Genomic DNA, 23467 nt, shown 5'->3' with positions numbered 1-23467 from the left:
AAGGACGTCATAAAAAATAAATATAGGTTGTCGTGTCTACGCTTGTTCGAATCGTCATAATATTCGGAAACCAAATCTGGTTTCAATTTTTAAATCGGATTTGTGGTTGTAAAGGTATTGAAGAAATATAGATGACGGAAAACATGAAAATTAACCCTTATTTAATTTTTAATAGAAACAAAGCACACGACAAATTGATCGAGACTGTACTACACTAACAATTGTAAGATAAATAAATGTTGACACCTTAGTGGTTTCGTTTAAATTACGCACACCGGTTCTGATTATTTATGGGATAAATCGCTCTTAACGTTAGATCTATGGCGGATTCTAACTTATAGCGAGCTAGAATATTATAAACTTATGATGATAGTCTGCATTTTTCGATGCAAATATTATTTTCGACTTTCGAAGTAACAAAAGCGGAACCACCAAAGGAACCTTTTAAAATTTCTCTCAATGTAGATAAACCTTTAAGGTACATTGTAGACCTTTTATTGGGAAACAAAATGAAGCTAACTCGGAAAATGAGGTCAAACGTGGTTATTTTTTCCTCCGCCATTTTATTTTCCAACCAAGGAAAAAGAAAAACGTAGCCCCACAAACACGTTTTGATTCCGTTAAAGGAAACCTCGGTATCAGGATAACTTGAGATAGCGGCTACATTTCATCTTTCGTGTTCTTCCACCTCTAGTTCTCTCAACAAAATGGGACCCCAATATCCAACAGAGATACGGCCATTTTTTAGCGTTCCAAAAAAATCTTGATAGATTTTACTAGCGTGTAAGTAGTAAATAAATTTTGTTTGTGAAATTTTTAATTTTTAGTATTTTAGTAACGTATTTTCAACCTTTCTAAAAGAAGCTAAATTTTCAGTTTTCCACCTCTACGAGTGAGTTCAACAGTTAAGATTACTAAATTGTAGAGCAACCTAGACCTCGAAAATGACCGAGTAGTCGCACAGTCTTAGTAGATAGAGATAATTAATACCAATAGAATGACGCCAGAATTAAATTTATATCGAGTGCTGTTGAAGAGAATTCGTACACCGTAATTTCCAATCGGGGGGCGAAATTTCCCCCTTTGGTTAAAAACCACGGCTCAGCACTGGCCTAGGTAAATAGAAAGAACTAATAGCAAAAGAATGACGCCTTAGATAAATTCGAGGGGTAAGACAGTCCTAGATAATCTGTACACCGAGTTCGTGCATTTAGCACTGTTAAAGGTACATATTTTCAAGAGTTCGTGAGTTCCATTTGTGTCTTACCCCTCGGATAAATTTATATCGAGTGCCGTTGAAGAGAATTCGCCGATTCCCGGGGAACTATACGGAGCTATAGCTGTATTATTCACCACCACCACAGCATACATCAGCAGTGAAAGTAACAGCATCTTCCTCTACAAGAGGCTAAAAAAGCTGACGTGGTGGAAGGGTTGCGTCGCTACTCGCTCTATATTTGCCATCTCTATTTTTTCCAAAAAATTATGTTTGTGATAAATATTACGATAGTTATTTTTTTTTAAAGTTTTGAATCATATATAAGTGTTTTATTTCTTGGTACGTGAGCTCACGTAGACATCGTAGGGCTATTTTTAGACAGTCGTTGGAGAAACCCAAATGGTATTTCGGAGGCGGGTCTCGCTCAGATCGAGCCTTCGCGTCGAATTCTTCAGGCCTTCATTACGATTGGGCACACAGGGTCGGTGATTATTTGTGCAAGGACGTTCTGTCCGCTAAATGACGCGTACCACGGTAATTGGAATGTTCACGTGATGTTCACATTGCGGATGCAAATTCAAGCTATCGTAGAGTTCTTTTCATTTTTGTTATTTGTTCGTGGCGAGATAACGCTTAAATACGCATTTTTATTGTGGTTGTAATTCCGGTTAACGTCTGCTTTAGCAGTATAATTTCATTATGAGGATTAAACGTTTTTTTGCGGTGGTTAATATTTCTTTGGGGTTGAACGAAAATAAATATTTTTAGGGTACATTCTTGTGGCGCGAAACAAGTTATTGGGAGTAAAGAAATTTACTTCTTAATTAACGGTGAAAAAAAGTTTTATTTTTTGGGTGAGAATAGATATCTTTTAACGAAGAGATATTACGGAATACAAAATAATTTTGAAATAAAAGTTACAACTTGCATCGAAAATATTAATTGTTTTGTGAAAATAGATGTTAATTAGTTTTGCCGTGAAAATAGATGTTAATTAATTAATTTGGCTATGAAAATAGATATTCATTCATTAATTTTGCTATGAAAATCGATATTCATTTATTAATTTTGCTATGAAAATCGATATTCATTTATTAATTTTGCTATGAAAATCGATATTCATTTATTAATTTTGCTATGAAAATCGATATTCGTTCATTAATTTCGCTGTGAAAATAGATATGAAATCATAATTTTTCTGAGAAAATAGATATGAAATCATAATTTCGCTGTGAAAATTTATATGAAATCATAATTTTGCTGTGAAAATAGATATTAAATCATAACTTTGCTGAGAAAATAGATAGCAATTCATAATTTTAGAGTGAAAATAGGCATTCATTGATTTTGTTCTGATAATAGATATTCATTAAAATTGCTTTGAAAATAGACATTCTTTTTGGAGTTAAAACACATTTGTTTGTGAAAATAAATACTCGTATTTCTGAGAAAATAGATATTCGTATTTTTGAAAAAAATAGATATTCGTATTTTTGAAAAAATAGATATTCGTATTTTTGAAAAATAGATATTCGTATTTTTGAAAAAATAGATATTCGTATTTTTGAAAATATATATATACATTCGTTCTAGATTGAAAATAGATATTCGTTCTAGAGGTAAAAATAAATAATTTTGTCTAATTTGCTGTTAAATTTAAAAAAGAAAAAAGAAATTACATTATAAAAAACTGCTCAACTGTAAAAGCAGTTACATTCTTTATGCATAAAATTTAAAAACGGACTAAGTACGTTCATAAAACACGGGAGTTTCTTTACTGAAATGTTATTCATCCTGGTTTAAATTTAAAATATTTAAATCGAATATAGCATTTAAAAGTTTTTATTCCAAAGTTTTTGGTGCTTCTAAGAGAAGCCTTACCAGATATTTAGGAGCAATTTCCATATTCATAAAGTATGAGGCCCGGCTACTAACAAGTCTTGATTCTGAGATACGATCTTAATACCGCTCCACTCAAACGTTCCTCATTGGCGCAAAAATGTCGTAACTCTAAAAATGCCAGTTTACATGGGTTCCATGCTTTTAAGGGAGTTATTTTAAATTAAATTATTCTTTCTCAAATACTGCTAATGTTATTAGCTTGAAACATGTACCCGCGCAGGCTCCGGCCTATTTTACAAAATATGTTTCAATAGAAAAAATGGTATATTCCCATTCGATCGAAATCCCATTCGACCGAATTCAATATGTTTCCGAAATATAGCCCAAAAGGCGGATTCGGTTCATTGGGACCTTTTGTTTTGTTTTTTAATTCTGCCCCGAGATATAGCATGGTACGCAAAAAACGTTATACCTAAGGGTTATACCCTAGGGTGGCGCGCTTTAATAAATATATTTATGCTTTGAACTTTTTATTTATATCAAGAATACAAGTCGCGTTTCTACACGAATAATAACTAGATTTATTTACCGTTTTGTTTAAGCGAAACAAATAATCATTCTTAATGTACAAAAACCCTCCTTTGTAAGCTATTTTCTCCATTTTAGCTAACTGGCTCCAATAAGAGGTTAACGGTAATAGTTAGTGTAGGGAGCTGTTGGCTCGAACGCGTGACATGCAGGGCTTGCCACCACCCTCCTACGCATTGTAACCCGGCCACCTGAATTAAAAGGCTTTAAAAGTCGCTCGATGACTTAGGCCTAAGGTGGTGCCTTGGGTATTAGCCTAGCTGATTATTATTATTATTATTATTATTTTATAAGACTATCAACACTTATTTATATAAGAAGTAAACCTATTTAAAAAACGTCTCATAAAAACGAAATTTGATGTACTATAAAAAATAATATAAACGTGCAAAATTGGGCTGTAAAACGCACAATTGGGGTATTTTCGATCGATTGGGGCTCAATGTTAAATCGTTTTCGAACGAATGGGATTTCGGTCGAATGGGACCAAAGCGAAAAAAATAGTGCGTTAGAAATTGTTTATTTTAACGATTTTTGTAAGACCAGGCAAATTTATTTATTCAAAAACTGGTTCCTGCAACCAAATTGTTAATTCTGGAAAATGAATGATTGTTTTTAGCCATTGATATTAAAGGGAATATAACCTCCAAAGCAATCTTAATGGAAGACCCCTTCAATTTTACAAATTTCCCTGCACAGTGGCGCCAAACATTTCTAAAGCCAAAGGCAGAAGCGGCCAGAATTGCAAACGTAGGGGTTCCACGCCAAATACCTGAGGTTATATTCCCTTTAAGTACGTTTCTTCAATTGCTACTTTAATGATCTCAATTTCGCCCAAAATGAGCGCTACCATATTTTAGTCCTCGGCCGTTGAAATGTTTGTCGTCCGAATATATTACAGTGAGAGTTCAATGCACATATTTGAAGAGACGAGCGTGAAAATTGGGCCAGCCAACGGGCATGGCAATGGCGCCGTAAAATTGGCGTAAACAAAGACTTTTAATCCTTTATTCACAAGCGCTTATTTCGCGCGGAAAGTTGTAAAACTGGACTGGTAATATTCTTCAAGCGGCATTAGTTTTAAGCCTACTTAAAGCGACTCCAAGTTTGATCGCGCCCTGGGAAATACGGCCTTGAGTTCACACTTCATAGTGACTATTTTCTTGGATCTTAACCCGGAAAATTCTTCAGCCGTTTCATTTATAATTGGCCGATACTAGAACTTGAATCGTGCACTTTTTACTCCTAAAATCAACTGTTCCGGTGGTGATAATTACTCTACACCGTAAACTATAGACCAATGACAGCGTGATATTTGAACTACACTTTCTACGCCTCCTCAAAAGCGAGAGTAAAGATAAATAATGGATTTGGTCGTCTTTTACAACAGTAGAAGTTAATGAAAAGTAGTTATCGGATAAATTCCAAATTTTTAACAGGCATTTTCAAGAGAGGATTTTTTCGACGTAGGGAAAATGCCTCCTACCCGATAACTTATTTTAATTAACTTCTCATGGCCAGTCAATAGTTAGTATAATGGGTCCAGTTTTAGAGTTCATAACATGCGAAATGTATTTAGCATAAATGTTTTTTATTTACAAGCTAACTTAAATTCCGGATTTTTAGACTTATTTTTAAAATTCCCGGACTTTTCCCTGATTTTTACACCCATATTCAAATTCCCTGACTTTTCCCTGATTTTTAGACCCATATTACTTTTCCCTGATTTTAGACCCATATTCAAATTCCCTGACTTTTCCTTGATTTTTAGACCCATATTCAAATTCCCTGACTTTTCCCTGATTTTAAGACGCATATTCAAATTCCGTGACTTTTCCCCTGATTTTTAGACCCATATTCCAATTCCCTGACTTTTCCCCTGATTTTTAGACGCATATTCAAATTCCCTGACTTTTCCCCTGATTTTTAGACCCATATTCCAATTCCCTGACTTTTCCCTGATTTTAAGATGCATATTCCAATTCCCTGACTTTTCCCTGATTTTAAGACGCATATTCCAATTCCCTGACTTTTCACTGATTTTTAGAACCATATTCAAAATCCCTGACTTTTCCCTGATTTTTAGACCCATATTCAAAATCCCTGACTTTTCCCTGATTTTTAGACCCATATTCAAAATCCCTGACTTTCCTCTGATTTTAAGACGCATATTCAAATTCCCTGACTTTTCCCTGATTTTAAGACGCATATTCAAATTCCCTGACTTTTCACTAATTTTTAGACCCATATTCAAATTCCCAAACTTTTCCCTGACTTTTAGACCCATGTTCAAATTCCCTGACTTTTCTCGGAATTCCAGGTTTTCCAGGTACCGTGGCAACCCTGTATTATATTGCCACTGAAACTGAAATAATAATTTATTAGATAAATGCGCTATTTTTAAAAATATCCCTTATTTTTTCCCCATTAATAAATTTTTTTCTACGCGTAACAAACACCCAAAGACGCGATGTATAAAGGTAATTGCTTCTAATAAAGCTGGTCGTAAAATGGAGCGGTTATACTTCATATCTCGGCACGAGGGAACTGGTCTGGAATACCTTCGTCAAACAAAGCCAGCAAAGGTCAAACTCTTCCAAACGGAACTAATTCAGTTTCGCGCGAGCTATATAAGGAAACTATAGCCGAGGCTTACAACGAAAACCAATTAAGATTTCGGAAACAACTAACTCTCGCGGATTTCAATAGGCCTATACGGAACCCAAGCGACTACGCTTTTAAAAGTGGGTTCGTCTATATTCCTTTTCCTTTCCGCTAGGGTGCGCTCAGACTCGAAATACGATCTCATCCCTGATTGGCCACCGACACGAGCGCCACCTTGTATTACGAGTTGACAGGAATTTAACGGCAGTGTTGCCATATCACGCGTTAAAACTAGCTTCTTGGAAATCGCAAACGTGTTATTTTGAACTAGAACGTTTGCCCGATGCGTCGCTGCGCAAATTGGTACTCCGCTGCGCTTCTGTGGAAATAAAGTAATTACTATTGCTGATTTTTGAAAATGGTCATCTGACCTGATGGCGAACATTGTCCCTTGGTAGTTTTATTATAAATGAAGTGGTATGTTATTTCATTTTTAATTTTTATTTATCGTAATTTAGTTCAGTTATATCTTCAGCTAAAGTATATTTCTGGAGTGGGCTAATACATGGAAGAATTGAGATACCAGATCGATTTGATTAAAATTTAACTGGAGGAGCTTACTAGTTAAAGGGGTTTTTCTTCGGTTTCCCCTTTCCATAAAAACTTGTGGAGGTTAACGGTAATAGTTAGTGTAGGCTAGGAGCAACAAACACAGCACCCCACACAAGGAGAACGCAACCCCCGAAAAGTCGTGCATTTTTCATTGGTTAGACGCTTTAGCGCCTGCTGCCGTCGGAAGGGCCAAATTCGGAAATTGTCTTCATCCCAGCCCGTAAAATGTTCAGCGTAAAGGCTAGTCCAATGAAATTTGTACACAACACTGCGTTAGCGTGTTTAAAGGCTAGCTGCGTTCTCCTTGTATTTGTTGCTCCTAGGTTTAGGGAGCTGTTAGCTCGCGTGGCACGAAGGGCTTGCCACCACCCTCCTACGCATTGTAACCCGGCCACATGAATGAATAGCTTTAAAAGTCGCTCGATGACTTGGGCCTAAGATGGTGCCTTGCGTATTAGCCTAGCTGATTATTATTATTATTATTATTTAAATGAGATTAGGTGCAACGCTAAAAATAATCTGAACATACTCGTACTCCCGAAGTATAAATACCAAGAACGTATTATTTTTAGCCTCGCATCCAATCCCCCTCAACAAAGTAATTCTCCCTGAATATAAATAAATACATTCTTCATTTTTACTTACGTTTTAACATCTAATTATAAAATTTTCAATTTTAAAGGAACCACATGTTTAAGGTTTTTCCTTTCATTAATAAAGATCAAATATTGACGAGATAAATTTTCATTGAAGCCTTTTTTCATCCTCCATTGATACATCCGAGTAAATTGGGTGCGCACTAATCGAAAACGACGTCTTGGAGGTGTGTGTCCGCGCTAACAACGGATTGGATTTGAGGGCCGATTTTATTGCAGCGGGAACAGTTGAATGGAAACGTCCGAATTGGCCGATGGGCTAAAAAGGGTCAGAAAACTCGATTCCAAGTATCGCGGCGTTTGGCCGAGGCTTAGCCGCCCTTTCTTTGTCTGAACGTTTTCTAAGCCTCGCCCTTGTCCTACAGGCGAAAACGCGCGTCTCATCTCGAAAGAAGATGAGCGAAATTGGAGGGGGCATACGTGCCCCGCGCCTTAAGGACTCACTGCCTTTATTATTGCGCCCACGAGAAGGGACAGGTTGGGCAGCGCCCAACTGTTGGCTCCTTCCGTTGAAAAACGTCCGTTTTCATTAGGTGGTTTTTTTCGCCTGTCCGAGGACAAAAAGTGTCAACTTTTTACCCTAAAACGTTTCATTCGTCTGTTCTCGGGATAAGATTTAGCCTATCCCGATTTTTGTTTGCTTGATCCAGAGCTCAAAGCTTATATAGAAAATTCGTCTGTTTAAATTTCGTTTAACGAAAACACGACAGGTTTTGAACATCTTCACATGTGTCAAGCTTTTAATAACGATAATCCAATTGTTAAATGCTAAGGTGGTGCCTGGGGTATTAGCCTAGCTGATTATTATTATTAAATAAATGAGAAAAATATTAATGACCTCACCACCGGTCGCCATCTTAAAACAAAACTACGGCTGCTACGACAAATAAATAACATTTAAAGGCCGACTACATAAATCTTCGGTTTACTCTGTCTTTCACTGGAAGTAGGCTTACTGCAATACACGTGTGCCATGCAGTCAGCCTACTTCCAGTGAAAGACAGAGTAAACCGAAGATTTATGTAGTCGGCCTTTAACCTTTAACTACTCCCTTCTTACTCCAACTCGTTCTTTTCTTTAAGATATAATTGGAGTAAAATGACTACACTTTTTAACCTGCTCAAAAAACCCACAACAGGCGAAAAAAACCACCTATTACCACAAAATTTTCAGATTCAAATTCCCTGACTATTCCCTGTTTTCCCTGACAACTTTAATAGATTTTCTAGTGTTGTAAGTCGAAACATCTAGAAGTAAAACTAAACCTCTAGACTAGCTTTAAACTGATTAACAATGTAACACTATTAATGTTTGGTAGTATGTTTACGGTTATTAGACATTTTATATAGATAAAAAAAATAAACAATTAAAAAGTAATTTATGTTTAAATTTTTTATTTCTCCGTTTTGCTAGGCATTCTCTCTAAGTAGAAATAAATATATTTTTGATCAAATTTAAATCGTAGTTTTCCTACTCATCTCCTCGATTTAAAAGTGGCAAAATGAATATTTAATGCCTATATTGTATATCGGGATATATTAAAAATTGGCAGTATTACCTTGAATAATATATTTATTAGTTTTTTTACCACAGACATCACCGTTACTCGTTAAAATAGTTTTACAACGAAACTCCTTCCTTTGTTTTAATGTTATCACTAAAGTACGAATTGGACGCCAAAAATTCCAATTTTTTTGAGTTTATGTCGTTTTTGACCTAAAACTTTCTAAATTATATTTTAAATTCTCAGCTGGAAAGTAACTTGGCCTAAAATTTGTATTATGTGAACCGGAATTTTGATTTTCGAGCATGCGCCGTGTTGCAAATTTTCTTCTGAAGCGGCAGATGGTCGTATTATAACTCCGTCCTCGTCTCGAAGTCGTCGAGGACGAAATAAAAAGCACTCGCGGGAGAACGCGGGATCGTTTTGAGCACCCTGAGAAAAGTTTTTATTAACAAACGAAATGGAAAAGTATCGAAAGAGCGAGTCCGGGGGGAGTAAAAAGGTGGAAAAAATCTTATTAAAACTCCCGTTTGGTTCGGACAGTCGCGGATAAATTCGAAAAGCGCCCTCTTTTGACGGAAATTTACGGCTGCGAAAAACGTAATAAAGAAACGAAGTAATTGCTTGTCAAGAAAATACATTAAATGTTTGTTGCCTTAAGACCCTTTAAAGGCTAGCGCAGTTTCTTCAGGGATGAAATCAGTGTTCCGTTGACCTTTCAGATCTTACTCTGAGGGCAAATAAGAATCTAATGACATATAATTTGTCCCAAGTCGTACCTGTATTTGTCTTTAAAAATTAAATTTTGTCATATTTTTGATCAGGATATTTCGAAAAAAATATGAATTTTGACATTTTCAGAATATATTGATAATTAAGGTCTAACCAAGGAATTTAGACATTTTCGGAATATTTTGATAATTAGGTTGAAGCAAAGAATTTGGATATTTTCAGAATTTATTGATATTTTAGGTCGAACCCAAGAATTTTTACATTTTCAGAATTTATTGATATTTTAGGTCGAACCCAAGAATTTTTACATTTTCAGAATTTATTGATATTTTAGGTCGAAGCCAAGAATTTTCACATTTTCAGACTGTATTGATAATTAAGGTCGAAGCAAAGAATTTTGACATTTTCAGAATATATTGATAATTATGCAAGAACTAATTAAATTTAATTAAGATTAATTTCCGTTTCAGATGTAAGAAAATATCAATCAGTTGTCAGATAAATTGTCGTTAAAGTTTTTAAAAGGAATAATATAAAACACGTTTAAAATTTCAAATAATATTCGATTTAAATCAAATATATTTCCAAAGAAATGAAAAAATCTTCAAAAAATCTTTTGGAAATCCTCTCAGGATAGTGTTTTTGATTTGCCGTTTCTTATAAATAATGGATTTCATTATTAATTCCGAACCAACCGAAATTGCTTTTTACCTCAAATCTTAACGCAAAGAAACTATGATTTATTTCCTAATTTAGACCTTGTTTTGAACATACGCGTAATAACCTTTCGATAATATTTTGACTGTAATCGAAATGTCAAATTTAAATTATTTTATCGCAAGTTCATTTCATTATCGGAAATAAATTGCATTTTTTGTTCTGTCCATTCACTTTCATATTAAGGCTTTTATACGATATATATATATATATATATTTTTTTTTTTAATTCGGCTCTAAACAAAGTTGATAAGACATTAGATTCAGTTGATGTTTTAGGTAATTTGATATGTTGTTCGATTTCAATAATTTGATGTTTAAATTTCGGTTTGGAAAATAAAGATTTTAATTGAAATGAAAGATAGTTAAATTTGGGTCGTTCTGTTACCAAAATCGAAGCTATAAATTTTGTTGATCTTTAACCAAAATCAAAGTTTTAAATTGTGTTGTTCTTTTACTGGAATTGAGATTCTTTTACCAAAATTATTGGGTTGTTCTTTTACTAGAATTGAGGTTCTTTTACCAAAATTGAAGTTCTAAATTTGGTTGTTCTTTTACCAAAATTGATGCTCTTAATTATGTTGTTCTTATATAAAAATCCAGGTTCTAAATTGGGTGGTTCTTTTACCAAAATTAAGGTTCTTCTACCAAAATTGAGGTTCTAAATTTAATAGTACGGTTACTAAAATTGAGGTTCTAAATTGAGTTTTTTTAGCCAAAATTGGGCTCGACTTACGTTTGTTCTTTAGCCACATTTAAGACGAAATATAAATATCTAAACTCAGTTGAACTAGAACAATGAGGCTTTACACTATCGGCTATTATTCAAAACTCTATAAAACTCGGTTGCTATTCAGCTCAAAACAAGGCTCGAAACTTAGTTGCTAGACTCAATATAATAAGAGTGAACATTGAGTTGGGAATATTAATCTAGAGATCCAATCAAATCTGCTCCCCGCGAAACAAGTTTTTGAAAAATACGAATGTGCCGTCTGCTCTAAAATGACGAGCAAACGTTATCATATGACCCGTGGCGCCATCCATTATTTTGAAGAAAAAAAAATCTTTTTGCTTGAAAAGGCGTCTTATTTGAACGAATCATTGAGAGATAGACGGCGCCACGGGTAGAATGATAACGTTTTCTCGTCATTTGGGACGCCGATGGGAGCAGACGACAGTATTCTTATTTTTAAAAACTTGTTTCGCGAAATACTGAAATCCGACGTTTCGATTGGACCTCTAGATTAATATTCCCAACTCAATGAGAGTGAAACTACGTTATACCTCTGCCATCTTGTTCAGTGAACCAGGCGAGGCTTTAGTTGACGTATGCAAATCATTGCGAGTTCTCGACAGCCGGAATACGTGCTGTTTTCTATACATACTATGACGAATGCCTCGTCTTCCCATTCATCCTGCTCGGAGAGGCGAGGGTGCGCGACGAAGGCTCGAAACTTTAAAACCCCTTCGAAGCGCTCCCAAAGGCCTTTCGCAAACGAGACGGGTCATTTCAAAGCCCTTTGAGGTTGTGTTTACATCTCAATTCACACTTTCCTAAATGAAAACCGCGATGTGGAAACACTAAGCCTATTATTTTTGGGCCTTGTGGACTGACACGAAGAGCGCAAAGGCTTAATGAAGGGCTCAGCGTCGTATCTAAGAGTAGTTTCAATTCGAGTTATTTAGCCTCGCTATTCTAGCCCCTACAAACTGGAAATCTAGAATTTATTTTGGGTTTTTATTTTTAACATTCTAGGTGTTGAAAGTTATAGTCTAACAATTTACGGATTGTAGGAGTGGTGGGTTTAACTATCGTTTTAAACTTTACTCGCTTCATTTGATTATTTAATAATAATCAGCTAGGCTAATACCCAAGACACCTATTTAATATGATAGATGGACTTCTTAAAGGTAATATAACCTCCAACGCGTTCTTTAACGAATTTATAGAGATTACCTCCGAAATAATAGGAATTTTAAAAGTTGGTCAACTCTAGGAAATATTAAACTTGGAAAAGTAATTATTTTTATCAAACCCTAACGTTACTGGGCTTCGTTTCTTTGAATATTTGTACGAAAAATTAATTTATTTAAAAAATTATTTAATTTTGATCTGAAAGTATAATTTGATTCGACCAACTTGTTTTAATTTATGCAGGGAAATAGGAGCTCCTTTGACGCCACCAGCGGATTTGCTTTACAAAAGAAGAAGACACCCACCGTTGGTGAAAGGGTAAGCTAATGCATTTTCATTTTCTGAGTTTACCAGCTGGTTGGGAAAACCACCCAATTGTGCGATATCGCACCTTTCATTTTCTCGTTCCAAAATTATCGAAGTCGGCTACTTTCCATTGTGCTGTATTCCAATATATGTTTTAAATGTTAAATTAAAATGGGGCTCTACGTTATCGAAGTCAGTTTCCACCACTTTTTTATCCCGCACCTTTCATTTTACGTGTTTGCAGCTGATTGGGAAAACCACCCAATTGCGCTACATCGCAATATATTTTTTTAAATGTTAAATTATAATGTGGGCTCTACATTATCGAAGTCAGTTTCCACTTGGATATTAACCAGCAACTTTAATTTCACCTGTTTGCCAGCTGATCGGAAAAACCGTCAATTGCGCTATATCACAATATATTTTTTAAATGTTAACTTTAAAACATTTTATAATTTGGGCTCTACATTATCGAAGTCAGTTTCCACCACGTTTTTAACTGGCACCTTTAATTGTACGTGTTTGCCAGCTGAATGGGAAAACCACCCAATTGCGCTAAATTGCGATGTATTATTTAAATGTTTAAATTTATCGAAATCAATTTGAATTAACAATGGTCCATTTCGACGCCAGTGCTAATAATAGGTACCTACCTTGATATTTATTACCGCGTCCGTTTTCCAATAACGCATAAGCTTTGAATGATAAAGTTTCATAATTACCCGCTCGAAGCGTTTTATCTCATTTTCCGGGATGATTTCAATTCAATAGACAGGCCGGATTCCGCGCCAGCCGTATCGGGCGTTGAATCCGACGCGCCGCCGTTCACGCCGCCGCGCCGCCTTTTTGAATAATTTTCGGTGCGTCTTTTCCTACTTCCTGTGTTTCCTTATAATTACCATTTAATTTTTTTATATAATTTCAAATATTTTTAAGGCTTACGCCGCCACCAGTGTTACCTAAATATCACTTTTTTACCGTGTCAGTGGCCAAAAGTGGCAAAAAGTGACAAATATGGCAAAAAGTGACAAATATGGCAAAAAGTGGTAAATATAGCAAAAAGTGGTAAATATGGTAAAAAGTGGCAAATATGACAAAAAGTGACAAATAGTGACTAATAATCAGTAAATGCGTTTAAATGATGTAAATAATATCTTTCAGATATGTAGCATCACTTTCAGTTTTTCACCAAATAACCATTAAAAACACATTGGGTATTAGCTCTATTTAAAAAAATATATATATATATATATATATATATATATATATATATATATATATATATATATATATATATATATATATATATATAGCAGACGAATTGAAACAAATCGTTGAAAAATAGCCAAAATAAATAAGTTGATTGGGCTATAATTGAGTTTCTAGCCGAAAACCTAGCAACTAATCCAGTATATTTGTCGAAAATAGCACAAATATATTTTTCTTTGGTATGTTTTGTTATTTTTATAAAATTTTGGCATATTAGCCAGTAAAAGTTTTATTCACCATGTCGGTATTTACCACTTTTAGCCACATTATTTGACAGAAGACAATTACCACTTCGGAACCCTGGCCTCCACAAGCCGCCGCCGCTGAACAGAAATAACCGTACGCCGCCGCTGAACGCCCGGAAAATGAGAAACGCCGCCGCCGACAATTTGACATCGGCGTCGGACTCTAATCGGGCGTACTAATTTGCCTATTAGCATTTCGATATGCCATTGGCTTAACTAATTTTAAAAATATTGAAATAATTTTCTTTTTAATTATTTTTTTATGAAATATAGAACCTTTTTTGTTTAACAAAATAGTTGAGTTGAATACAAAACATTTTCTCTTAAAGTGGCTACTCAAAATGAGGCTCAGTCTAGTTTTTAATCTCAAGAGTTCATTATAGTTGAAACTTTTTAATGATTTAATATTTCGAAAACTTTATTTCAAACACCGTAGTTCAATATAGTTCAAGTGGTTTAATTACCTTTGGCATTATGAAGTTAGACCAAATTTATACCCGTGTACTGTTTATAATAAAATGGCTTAATACGGCAGATAATTGTCTCAAACGGTACCAGGACTTTGATCATTATTTTGAAGATAATTGTTGTTTGAATTTGTCCCTTATGAAATTCGACTTTCCGTTGCTATTCAACTCGTTTTGAAATTTTTAATATTTAGGCTTAGCTTCTCTATTCGGTGTTATACGCTTTGTCGGTTTCAAACAAAAATACACGCAGCGCCTCTCGTGGCGAGATCACGCGTAAGTTGGTTAAAAGTTTTTCCCCGCCCGCATTGAAATTAATGTAAAGTTGGCGATAATTAAACGTTAATTAACCTACCAAATGATATAAGAAATATTCAACTGACAATTTTTCCCGTTTATATGAACTTAAATGTGATAAAAAATCGTCTTGAAAAATAGTTTATCGCTTTATAACATTCAAAAATAATATTTTTAACGCGTCATGTAGATAATCGAACAGCTGCTCGTCTAGGTAAAGTTTGCGTTGTCAACGCGCGTATTAGAAAGCAAAATGAGATTTTTGAAAGTAGGTTGTAATTCGGAACGATATTATTACTTTTCGCGAATTTTGTCATCAGTGAATTATAAATATAACTTGAGGAAAAAACAACTGTTCAAAAACAATAATATCCCTTTTTTCCTTTAAAAAAATTAATTTTTAATAGTTCATCCTGGCTAAAGCAGTTCAAAAACTATTTCGCTTTACTTTTTAGGAAAAAAACCAGTTTCCTTTGACCTTTAGAAAATTGCTTTCATAGTATGGCAGTAAAATTTGTTTCGCGCATAATAACGAAACCGTCAAAACGGCCAACTTAAAAGCACGTGATCAGAATACTAAAGTTGTTCGAATTATCGTATCTTGATTAAAGCTGGCTTACTATCACAACAGTGTCAAATTGACATTTGACACTATTCCAAAGTGTCCACAGAGACCTATTCATAATATTTCGGACACCATAATGACTCCAGACAATCGATTATAATTCAAGTGACAGTAAAATCGAAGTTGACATAGAGACGCTTCCTCGGGGAAGTTTAGCCGTGAAGATAGCCAAGAAACAATGTCTTACCTGATGATGACGCATTGATTTTCGTGGTCGATTAACATGTTCCGGTACATTGAGTCCGATAATGCGTAGATATGTGGAGGGTTTTCGTAAGGTGCCTGAAATGGAGAAGGAATTCGAATATCCATTACAATTCACATATTTTAATTACATTGAGTTAAAGCGTGGTTCTTTAATTTAAACAGATAGGCAAAAGATTTTATAAACTTTAAAATATTTTATAGGATTTAAAAGATTTTATAGGATTTGAAAGATTTTATAGGATTTAAAAGATTTTAAAGGATTTAAAATATTTTATAGGATTTTAAAGGATTTAAAAGATTTAATAGGATTTCAAAGATTTTATAGGATTTGAAAGATTTTATAGGATTTAAAAGATTTTATAGGATTTGAAAGATTTTATAAGATTTGAAAGATTTAATAAAATTTAAGACTTAATAAGATTTAAGACTTAATAGGATTTAAAAGATTTTATAGGATTTAAAAGATTTTATAGGACTTAAACGATTTTATAGGACTTAAACGATTTTAAAGTATTAATAGATTGATATTAGTCAAAATCAACCCTGTTTTCCAGCGACTTATTAACAGGGTTGCCATACATTTTCGATGTGAAATAAATAATTTAGAACGAAAAAGGCATGGCAACCCCGTTAAAATAGCATCTGCTTCGCCATGTTCCACAGGCAAGCTTCCGAAAAGCGCCGCTTGAGGGAAATAGGAATAACGCCCATTCTAAGACTTTAATCAGGCGTAAGATATATAGTAGTAAATCTTATAGGATATACTGCTACATAGTAATAATTGGAAACGGATAGTTGTTAATCTCCATTTTATAGAGAACCTACTAAATCATTTTGAAGGTGGTAATAGGATATGCAGAGCAAAATATATTAACGTTTTAGTAGAAATACTACAATATAGTATGATTATTTGAGACGATAAAAGTAAATATTCCAGTTTTTACCTCTCCGAGGGGACTTTGTACCCTAGGAGGGGTTATACAACCACCGTGTCTGTCTGTCTGTCTGTCTGTGGGTGGGTGGGTCTGTCTGTCTGTCTGTCAGGCCTGCGAACGCGTTCGCATTTTCGAGGCAAAGGGTAATCACTGCGTACGCAGTTTCTTAGAATCAGGGAAAAGGTTTTTCCAAAAGCGCCCTCTTTTTGTCATTGTGTGTTGTATATTTTTTTAAACGGCCGGGATTCGAACCCGAGCCCTCTTGAACTACAGGTGAGCGTTCTACCGCAGAACCACGGATACAGTTACGCTTCACTGAAAATTAAAAACTCTTCCGAGGAGAGGTATATTTTGGCTTGCCAACTTGTATTAATTTGGGGTAGGTCCGATGGGCCGAAGACCAACCGATCGAAAGGGGGTCCATCGGATCGAAGCCCATCGACTCGAAGAAAAGCACCAACCAGTCGAAAGTTATTAAAATAAGTTTTTATACGTGTAAAGGGGAAAAGGTTTCAACGGATCGAAAAGGAGTAAATCGTAAAAAAAAATACTAAATACTAAATACTAGTGTTTAAGTTTAATGGTTTCGATGTCAGTAGACACAAAAATGACGCCTTTTGTGGGGTTAGGTCAGGTTAGGTGCCACCTTTTCCAAAATACCATTATGTAAAATCCTACCCTATATTTACACTATGGTAAGTGCATTTATTTAATCCAACAGTCATTTAAAACATATTTTTCGATCCGTTGAAACGTTTTACAGTTAACTAATAATTAAATAATTTAATAAAAATCGGACCCAGACCATTAATTTTACAGTAATTTTATTTTTGATTTTTGGAACTCAATATTGTGATAAAGTGAAAATTAAAATTTTAATAAAGATTTTAATAAAGATTTTAATTTTTTATTTTGATAGAAGATCATTAACAATGTTGTATTAAGTCTTCAAATTCCAGTCACTTTAAATCAAAGTTTTTATGTTTTTAAAAAATCATTAACTTGAATCATCTAAAATAATTCAATGAAATTATGAATATATTCAAAATAATACCAGTAGCAAACTACGTAAATTTTTAAATTATTTAGTTCAAATGTGTAATCGATTTTTTCCAATGAGAAAAATTAAATAAATTGCTAGAAAGACTACTTATATGAATATACTTGGTCCATGTTTAGCGTTCGTCCCCCTATGAATTACAATTGTGTAAGTAGTTCAATGAACTAAAAAATAGTTTTCAGCTGCAGTCAAATTCCATTTGGTTTACGACGCTCTATATGTATTTACAAATATAAACAAACCCAAATCTACGTTATCCGTTGTTCAAATACACCTCCAAAGAAATAGTAAATCTTACGTGCAGATGCCATAAAACTGCTTAAAATGAGTTATTCTGGTTTATTCCCCTAATGCCATAACAATAAAAAGCTTTTTTTAATTCATTGCCAGTAAGCATTTTAAACCTCGAAACGTGCATTTTTTGATATTTGATTTTTTATATATTTCTGTATATAAAATAATGAACTGAATGTTGCTAAAACATTTTTGCCAATTCTTAGCATTAGAGTAGCGTTGATCGCGAACCTCCGCGCGTCCTAAGCCTTTGTCGGGAATCCTAGCTAAGCCTCGGTTGCGATGGAAATGGTGTATATATATAAAGGGACTTTTTTATGTAGCCATCTTTCTTATTCGGAAGATGTTCCGGGATGGAAAATACAAATTGCGGAAGTGATTTCTCTTCTCACTGAGTGCGTCGCCGACATTTTTGCGTAGAGCCGTATTTCATTTTAGCCATATCTCTCCGGCAAAGGATTTACAGACTCGAGGGGTCCTATTTTACTACCATTTGCTGGCTTGTCGGATTCTTTTAGAATAATAAAGCCAAAATATCCCAAATTTCGCTCCCAAATATTTCCAAATGTAGTCTTCGAATATTTCGAATGGTGGTTCCCGAATATTTTGAAATGTGGTCTCCGAATGTTTCCAGATGTGGTCTCCGAATGTTTCCAGATGTGGTCTCCGAATGTTTCCAGGTGTGGTCTCCGAATGTTTCGAAATGTGGTCTCCAAATGTTTCCAGATGTGGTTCCTGAAAATTCCTAAAGGCGATCTCCGACTGTTTCCAGATGTGGTTCCCGATTGTTTATAAATGTGGTCTCCGAATGTTTCCAGATGTGGTTCCTGAAAATTCAAAATTGCGATCTCCGAATGTTTCCAGATGTGGTTACCGAATGTTACCAGATGTGGTCTCCAAATGTTTCCAAATGTGGTCTCCGAATGTTTCCAGATGTGGTTCCTGAAAATTCCAAATTGCGATCTCCGAATATTTCCAGATGTGGTTACCGAATGTTACCAGATGTGGTCTTCAAATGTTTCCAAATGTGGTTACCGAATGTTACCAGATGTGGTCTTCAAATGTTTCCAAATGTGGTCTCCAAATGTTTCCAGATGTGGTTCCTGAAAATTCCAAATTGCGATCTCCGAATGTTACCAGATGTGGTCTCCAAATGTGGTCTCCGAATGTTTCCAGATGTGGTTCTCGAAAATTCCCAAATGCCTTCTCCGAATAATTCCAGATGTGGTTCCCGAAAATTCCCAAATGTGTTCTCCGAATGATTCCAGATGTGGTTCCCGAAAATTTACAAATGCGGTCTCCGAATGTTTCCAGATGTGGTTCCCGAAAATTTCCAATGTGATCTTCGAATGTTTCCATATTTGTTAAAACTTTATAAATGTTTTCAATATTTGATGTAATTGTGCCATAATTGTGAAAAAAATAAGGCGTAGGATGGGGCTCTCCAAATGAGTTGGAAAAATAGTCCAATTGCCGATTTTCGAAATCATTCCGGCAGTCCTGTAAAGAGTAAGGAACGGCCGACGCCATTGACGTAGAAAAGGCTAGACGATGTTAAGCCTCGGCTAAACACAAAAGACGTTCGTTTGAAAGGAAATGTATAAAGGCGGCGGAAGTGAAGCCCCTCGAAAGAATGAAAACTTCTCCTCGTTGTCGTAACTTTAAGCGACTTGCTCTGAGCAAACGCCGCGAACTAAAACTCGTAACGACGGCTCCGTCACTCGCATTATTCGATTCCCTTTTGCCAAAATGTTCGAGTAAAATCGGCCGACTACAAAATACATGTAAACGATAGAGATGCCCGGAATGATTCTCCCGGTTTTACCGCAAAGTTTGGTATGTTGACTAGAGCCTCTCGCTAATACATTTTCGGTCGGTAGACTGTCTTCCGCCAGCCTGTACTAGACGCAGGGACGACTTTATTCGATAACAGACTCGCTTCGGCGGCGGCCTTTGCTCTGGTTATGGACAACCAGGGTGCTCCTTTTATTTGTATGCGGACGGAAATTGCAAAGACGCTTCTGTCTAGGATTGACAATAGGTGGCGGTAGTACCCCACACCCACCCCTGCTAAGCATTTTCTTAGACGGTTCTCGGTTTTAGCTTATAGTCTTTAAGGGTGCGTATGAAATTGGACCTTGTGTCGGTCGCCGTATTTTAAGTTTGATTCTGGTAATAATTTCCTTAATTTTTATACAGTTATTTTGTTCTACATTCTCAGAGTAGTCAAAAGTTAATGAACCCAATTTATTGGATCCGATAGGTTAATTTTTAAGGGGAATTTTCCATAAGGCAAAGGGCAGGGTTCAAATCTGACGCAAGTAGTTGGTATCCCCCACTCGATACCATGTTGTCGTGTCCTTTTAAAAGTTCGAAAAAGGACATTGACGAGTGTCTTTAAAAATGAGCACCCTATTTTGTCAGCTTTCCTTAAAAAATACACGTACAACTATATTTAAAATTGCTGAGGCAATTTGAACCGTTTTCTTTTAAAATTCCCCATCTTAATATTAACCATCTTAAGCTAGGTTTTCGGAAAATTTAAACAAATCATTGTAAACAGTTAAATAACGTTATCTCATTAATTATGTTAATATTTCATTTATTATAATGCTATATTTTGGAATATACTTTATTCGCGTAGGACACCTTAATTATATACCAAAAATTGACCTTCAGAAGATGTAGATACACTATTATAAATTGTACTTTTTTGCTGCATCTAGGTGCACAGAACATATACTGCAAACCGATTTCACTGATATTTCCAGGTTTAGCCAATGATATTTAAAAGATAACGTCAATAACAACTAAGTTTTATCTTATTATGTCGCAAACACTTTCTGTCTATGCCGTTGCTAACTCAATCAACTTTTTCATGTGTGGGTGAAGAGAAGTAAGAAAGACTTTCTGAACCCTCATAAATTTCCCTGATTTAAAAGAAATTTAAATTTCTAGTGTTGTAAGTCGGAAAATATTCCCGAAAAAAAGTTTTAATTCCATGATTAGTCTAATATTGTTTGCAAATTTAAATAAAGCGGCATTTTCGCCTCATTTTTTCGAATCTAAAAGTAAAACTAAACCTCTAGACTAGTTTAAACTGATTAACAAAGTAACACTATTAATGTTTTGTAGTATGTTTACTGATATTATAGATTGTATATCGATAAAAAGTTCAAAACATTAAAAACCTTTAAAAGCTTTTCCGCATTTTGGAAATTTTTCCGGAAAATTAACAACATTAGAAATTTCCCTGACGTTTCTGCAGTTTCCATATATTTACAGGTTTTTCAGTGCTGTATAAAAAAATCCCAAGATAGCAGTGTTTCCCGTCAAAGTTTATTAGAAATTGTTTTTCGCGCGCATTGCCTGTGCACCCTGTGTAAGCAAGCGGCTTTGTTTATGTCACTGACCAACTTGTTTCTATCTAGGTGAGGGATTTTGTAAGGCGGAAGACGCGTAGAGCTTTCCTTTTTATTGCTTTCGACCATTTTCTCGGTCATCTTAGCATTATAACGGCCTAAACGATAATCTCCTAGTACAGAGCACGAGATGTGCTAAGATTACTGAAAAAGACGCGGTTTAACTTATACCTCTGGCCTTCTCTATCGCTTTCTAGTTAAACTGACGATGAAAAGCCGATCTAGCTTCTTGGAATACGAAAACAGATTTTAATTCGAGCCACGATACTTTAAGGAATCTGGATTACACCAAATCCCTGGAAACCCCTTGGAATAAAAACGACTTTTTCGCGTGATTGTAGAGAAAGTTTCACCATCTTCTCGAACTCGTTGACGATTTTGTTTTGGTTAACGTTTTTAAATAGACGTTTAAATAGCTTAAAATATTCAAAATTGATAAATTTTTAGAATCTTCTTGTTGGAATGCGTTAAGAGTGGAGTAGTGTGGTTAGCACTTTCGCCTTACAGTAAGAGGAGCCGGGTTCGATTCCATCTAATGGCACAAGTTGAAAAATCGAAACAGCCTTTACCTTGTTTATTTTCAGACCGGTTAAAAGGGTTTTCCCTAGAGTTTTTCGTTTTCCCCTTTTCAGCAGGGACAGGGTTGGCATAGAACCAGCCATACCGGTTAAAGCCACCTGGTTAAATCCGGTTATAGCCACTTGAAAAAATCCAGATTTTTGTGGCTTTTTTTTTAAATTACAATATGAATATTTTAGTAAATTAATAGTTTTTATTTAGAAATTTTGTTTATTTTTTGTTTCATATTTAGAAACCGGTTTACTTTTACCAGTTCGCTGCCTCGCTTCTGTCGATGCGTCATACACAAAAACTAGGGGGAATTTCCCGGGGAAATCAAAAATAATTCAGTTACTTTATATTGTTATTTCGCTTTATTTGTTTAGTTTCTTATTTACGACAATAACTGCAGACAATTTCTACTTACATAAGTAAAAGGTACTGTTGATATTTTAGCTGGATATAACTGAAAAAAACTGGTTATAGCCCATTAAAACCACTGGTCTGGATTTTTTCAAAAAAAGCCGGCTTTTTTCCAACCCTGAGCAGGGAGAAGCGAACATTAAGGTTTGGCTTTCGTGTGATAGGTTTAAAATGAATTTGTAAATAAATCGAGGTAACCTAGGTAAAAAAGTAAACTTAAATAGTATTTAAAGTCCCTAGTAGGTCACACCTTAAAGCTCTCTGGCGCTCTTTTAACTCATCGTAGGAAAATGGGGAAAAAACAGGAATACTTCTCAACTCACCCCCTACAACTCCCTAAAAAATTTTGCATAACCTTTTGAAACAACCTGTATATAGGCAAATCTTTAGACAGAAAAATCCATTGATGTAAGTTTGTACGATTTAAGTTAAACTTTCTGAACCCTTATAATATCCCTGATTTATACTAACAAATGGAAATTCTCCGGATATTTCGTTTCTATCGATTATTTAATTCCCTGTTATTTCCAGGTATTTCTAGGTCTGTATGAACCCTGTTCAGTATTTTTGTAAGAATTACGAAAAATTATTTTCGTCAGTGAACGTGGAAAATCACGGAAACCAACTTATAAACGAAAAACAATGTTTTACGAACTAATTTTGACCAATGTGAAAAGTTCTAAAATCAGGCAATCAATCAAACGGCATCTACGAATAAAATACTCCCAGTTGCAAAAATATACCACAGATGGAGACACCGTCCGTATACGCCTATCGTACAAACTAAAACGACTATATTCAATCTAACAAAAAACCCGCTAAGATAACAAATTGGAATGCCTCACTACAATTCGCGCAAAGATCCTATAATTAAAAGCAATCCTACCGCTTCCAATTAAAACTTATAATTACGAAGTACGCCTTATAAAAAAATGCTTAAGTGTCCCTATGAAAAAACCAGAACCGAAAG

The 23467-nt window shown here is 35.0% G+C and overlaps 1 protein-coding gene across 1 annotated transcript in view; it reads right to left on the bottom strand.

Moving 5' to 3' along the window:
• LOC149921956 (unconventional myosin-Ie-like) overlaps positions 1–23467 on the bottom strand; it is a 189144-nt gene that overhangs the window by 97375 nt on the left and 68302 nt on the right. Inside the window, exon 4 of the mRNA XM_090162099.1 lies at positions 15786–15880. Coding sequence (XP_090018225.1) covers positions 15786–15880 — 95 coding nt within the window. The remainder of the gene's footprint in view (positions 1–15785; positions 15881–23467) is intronic.

This window comes from Leiobunum rupestre, chromosome 11, assembly GCF_980474605.1.
Source record: "Leiobunum rupestre chromosome 11, qqLeiRupe1.1.hap1, whole genome shotgun sequence".
Taxonomy (NCBI): Eukaryota; Metazoa; Arthropoda; class Arachnida; order Opiliones; family Sclerosomatidae; genus Leiobunum; species Leiobunum rupestre.
The sequence above is the reverse complement of the archived record's forward strand: the minus strand, read 5'-3'. Positions and strand labels throughout refer to the sequence as shown.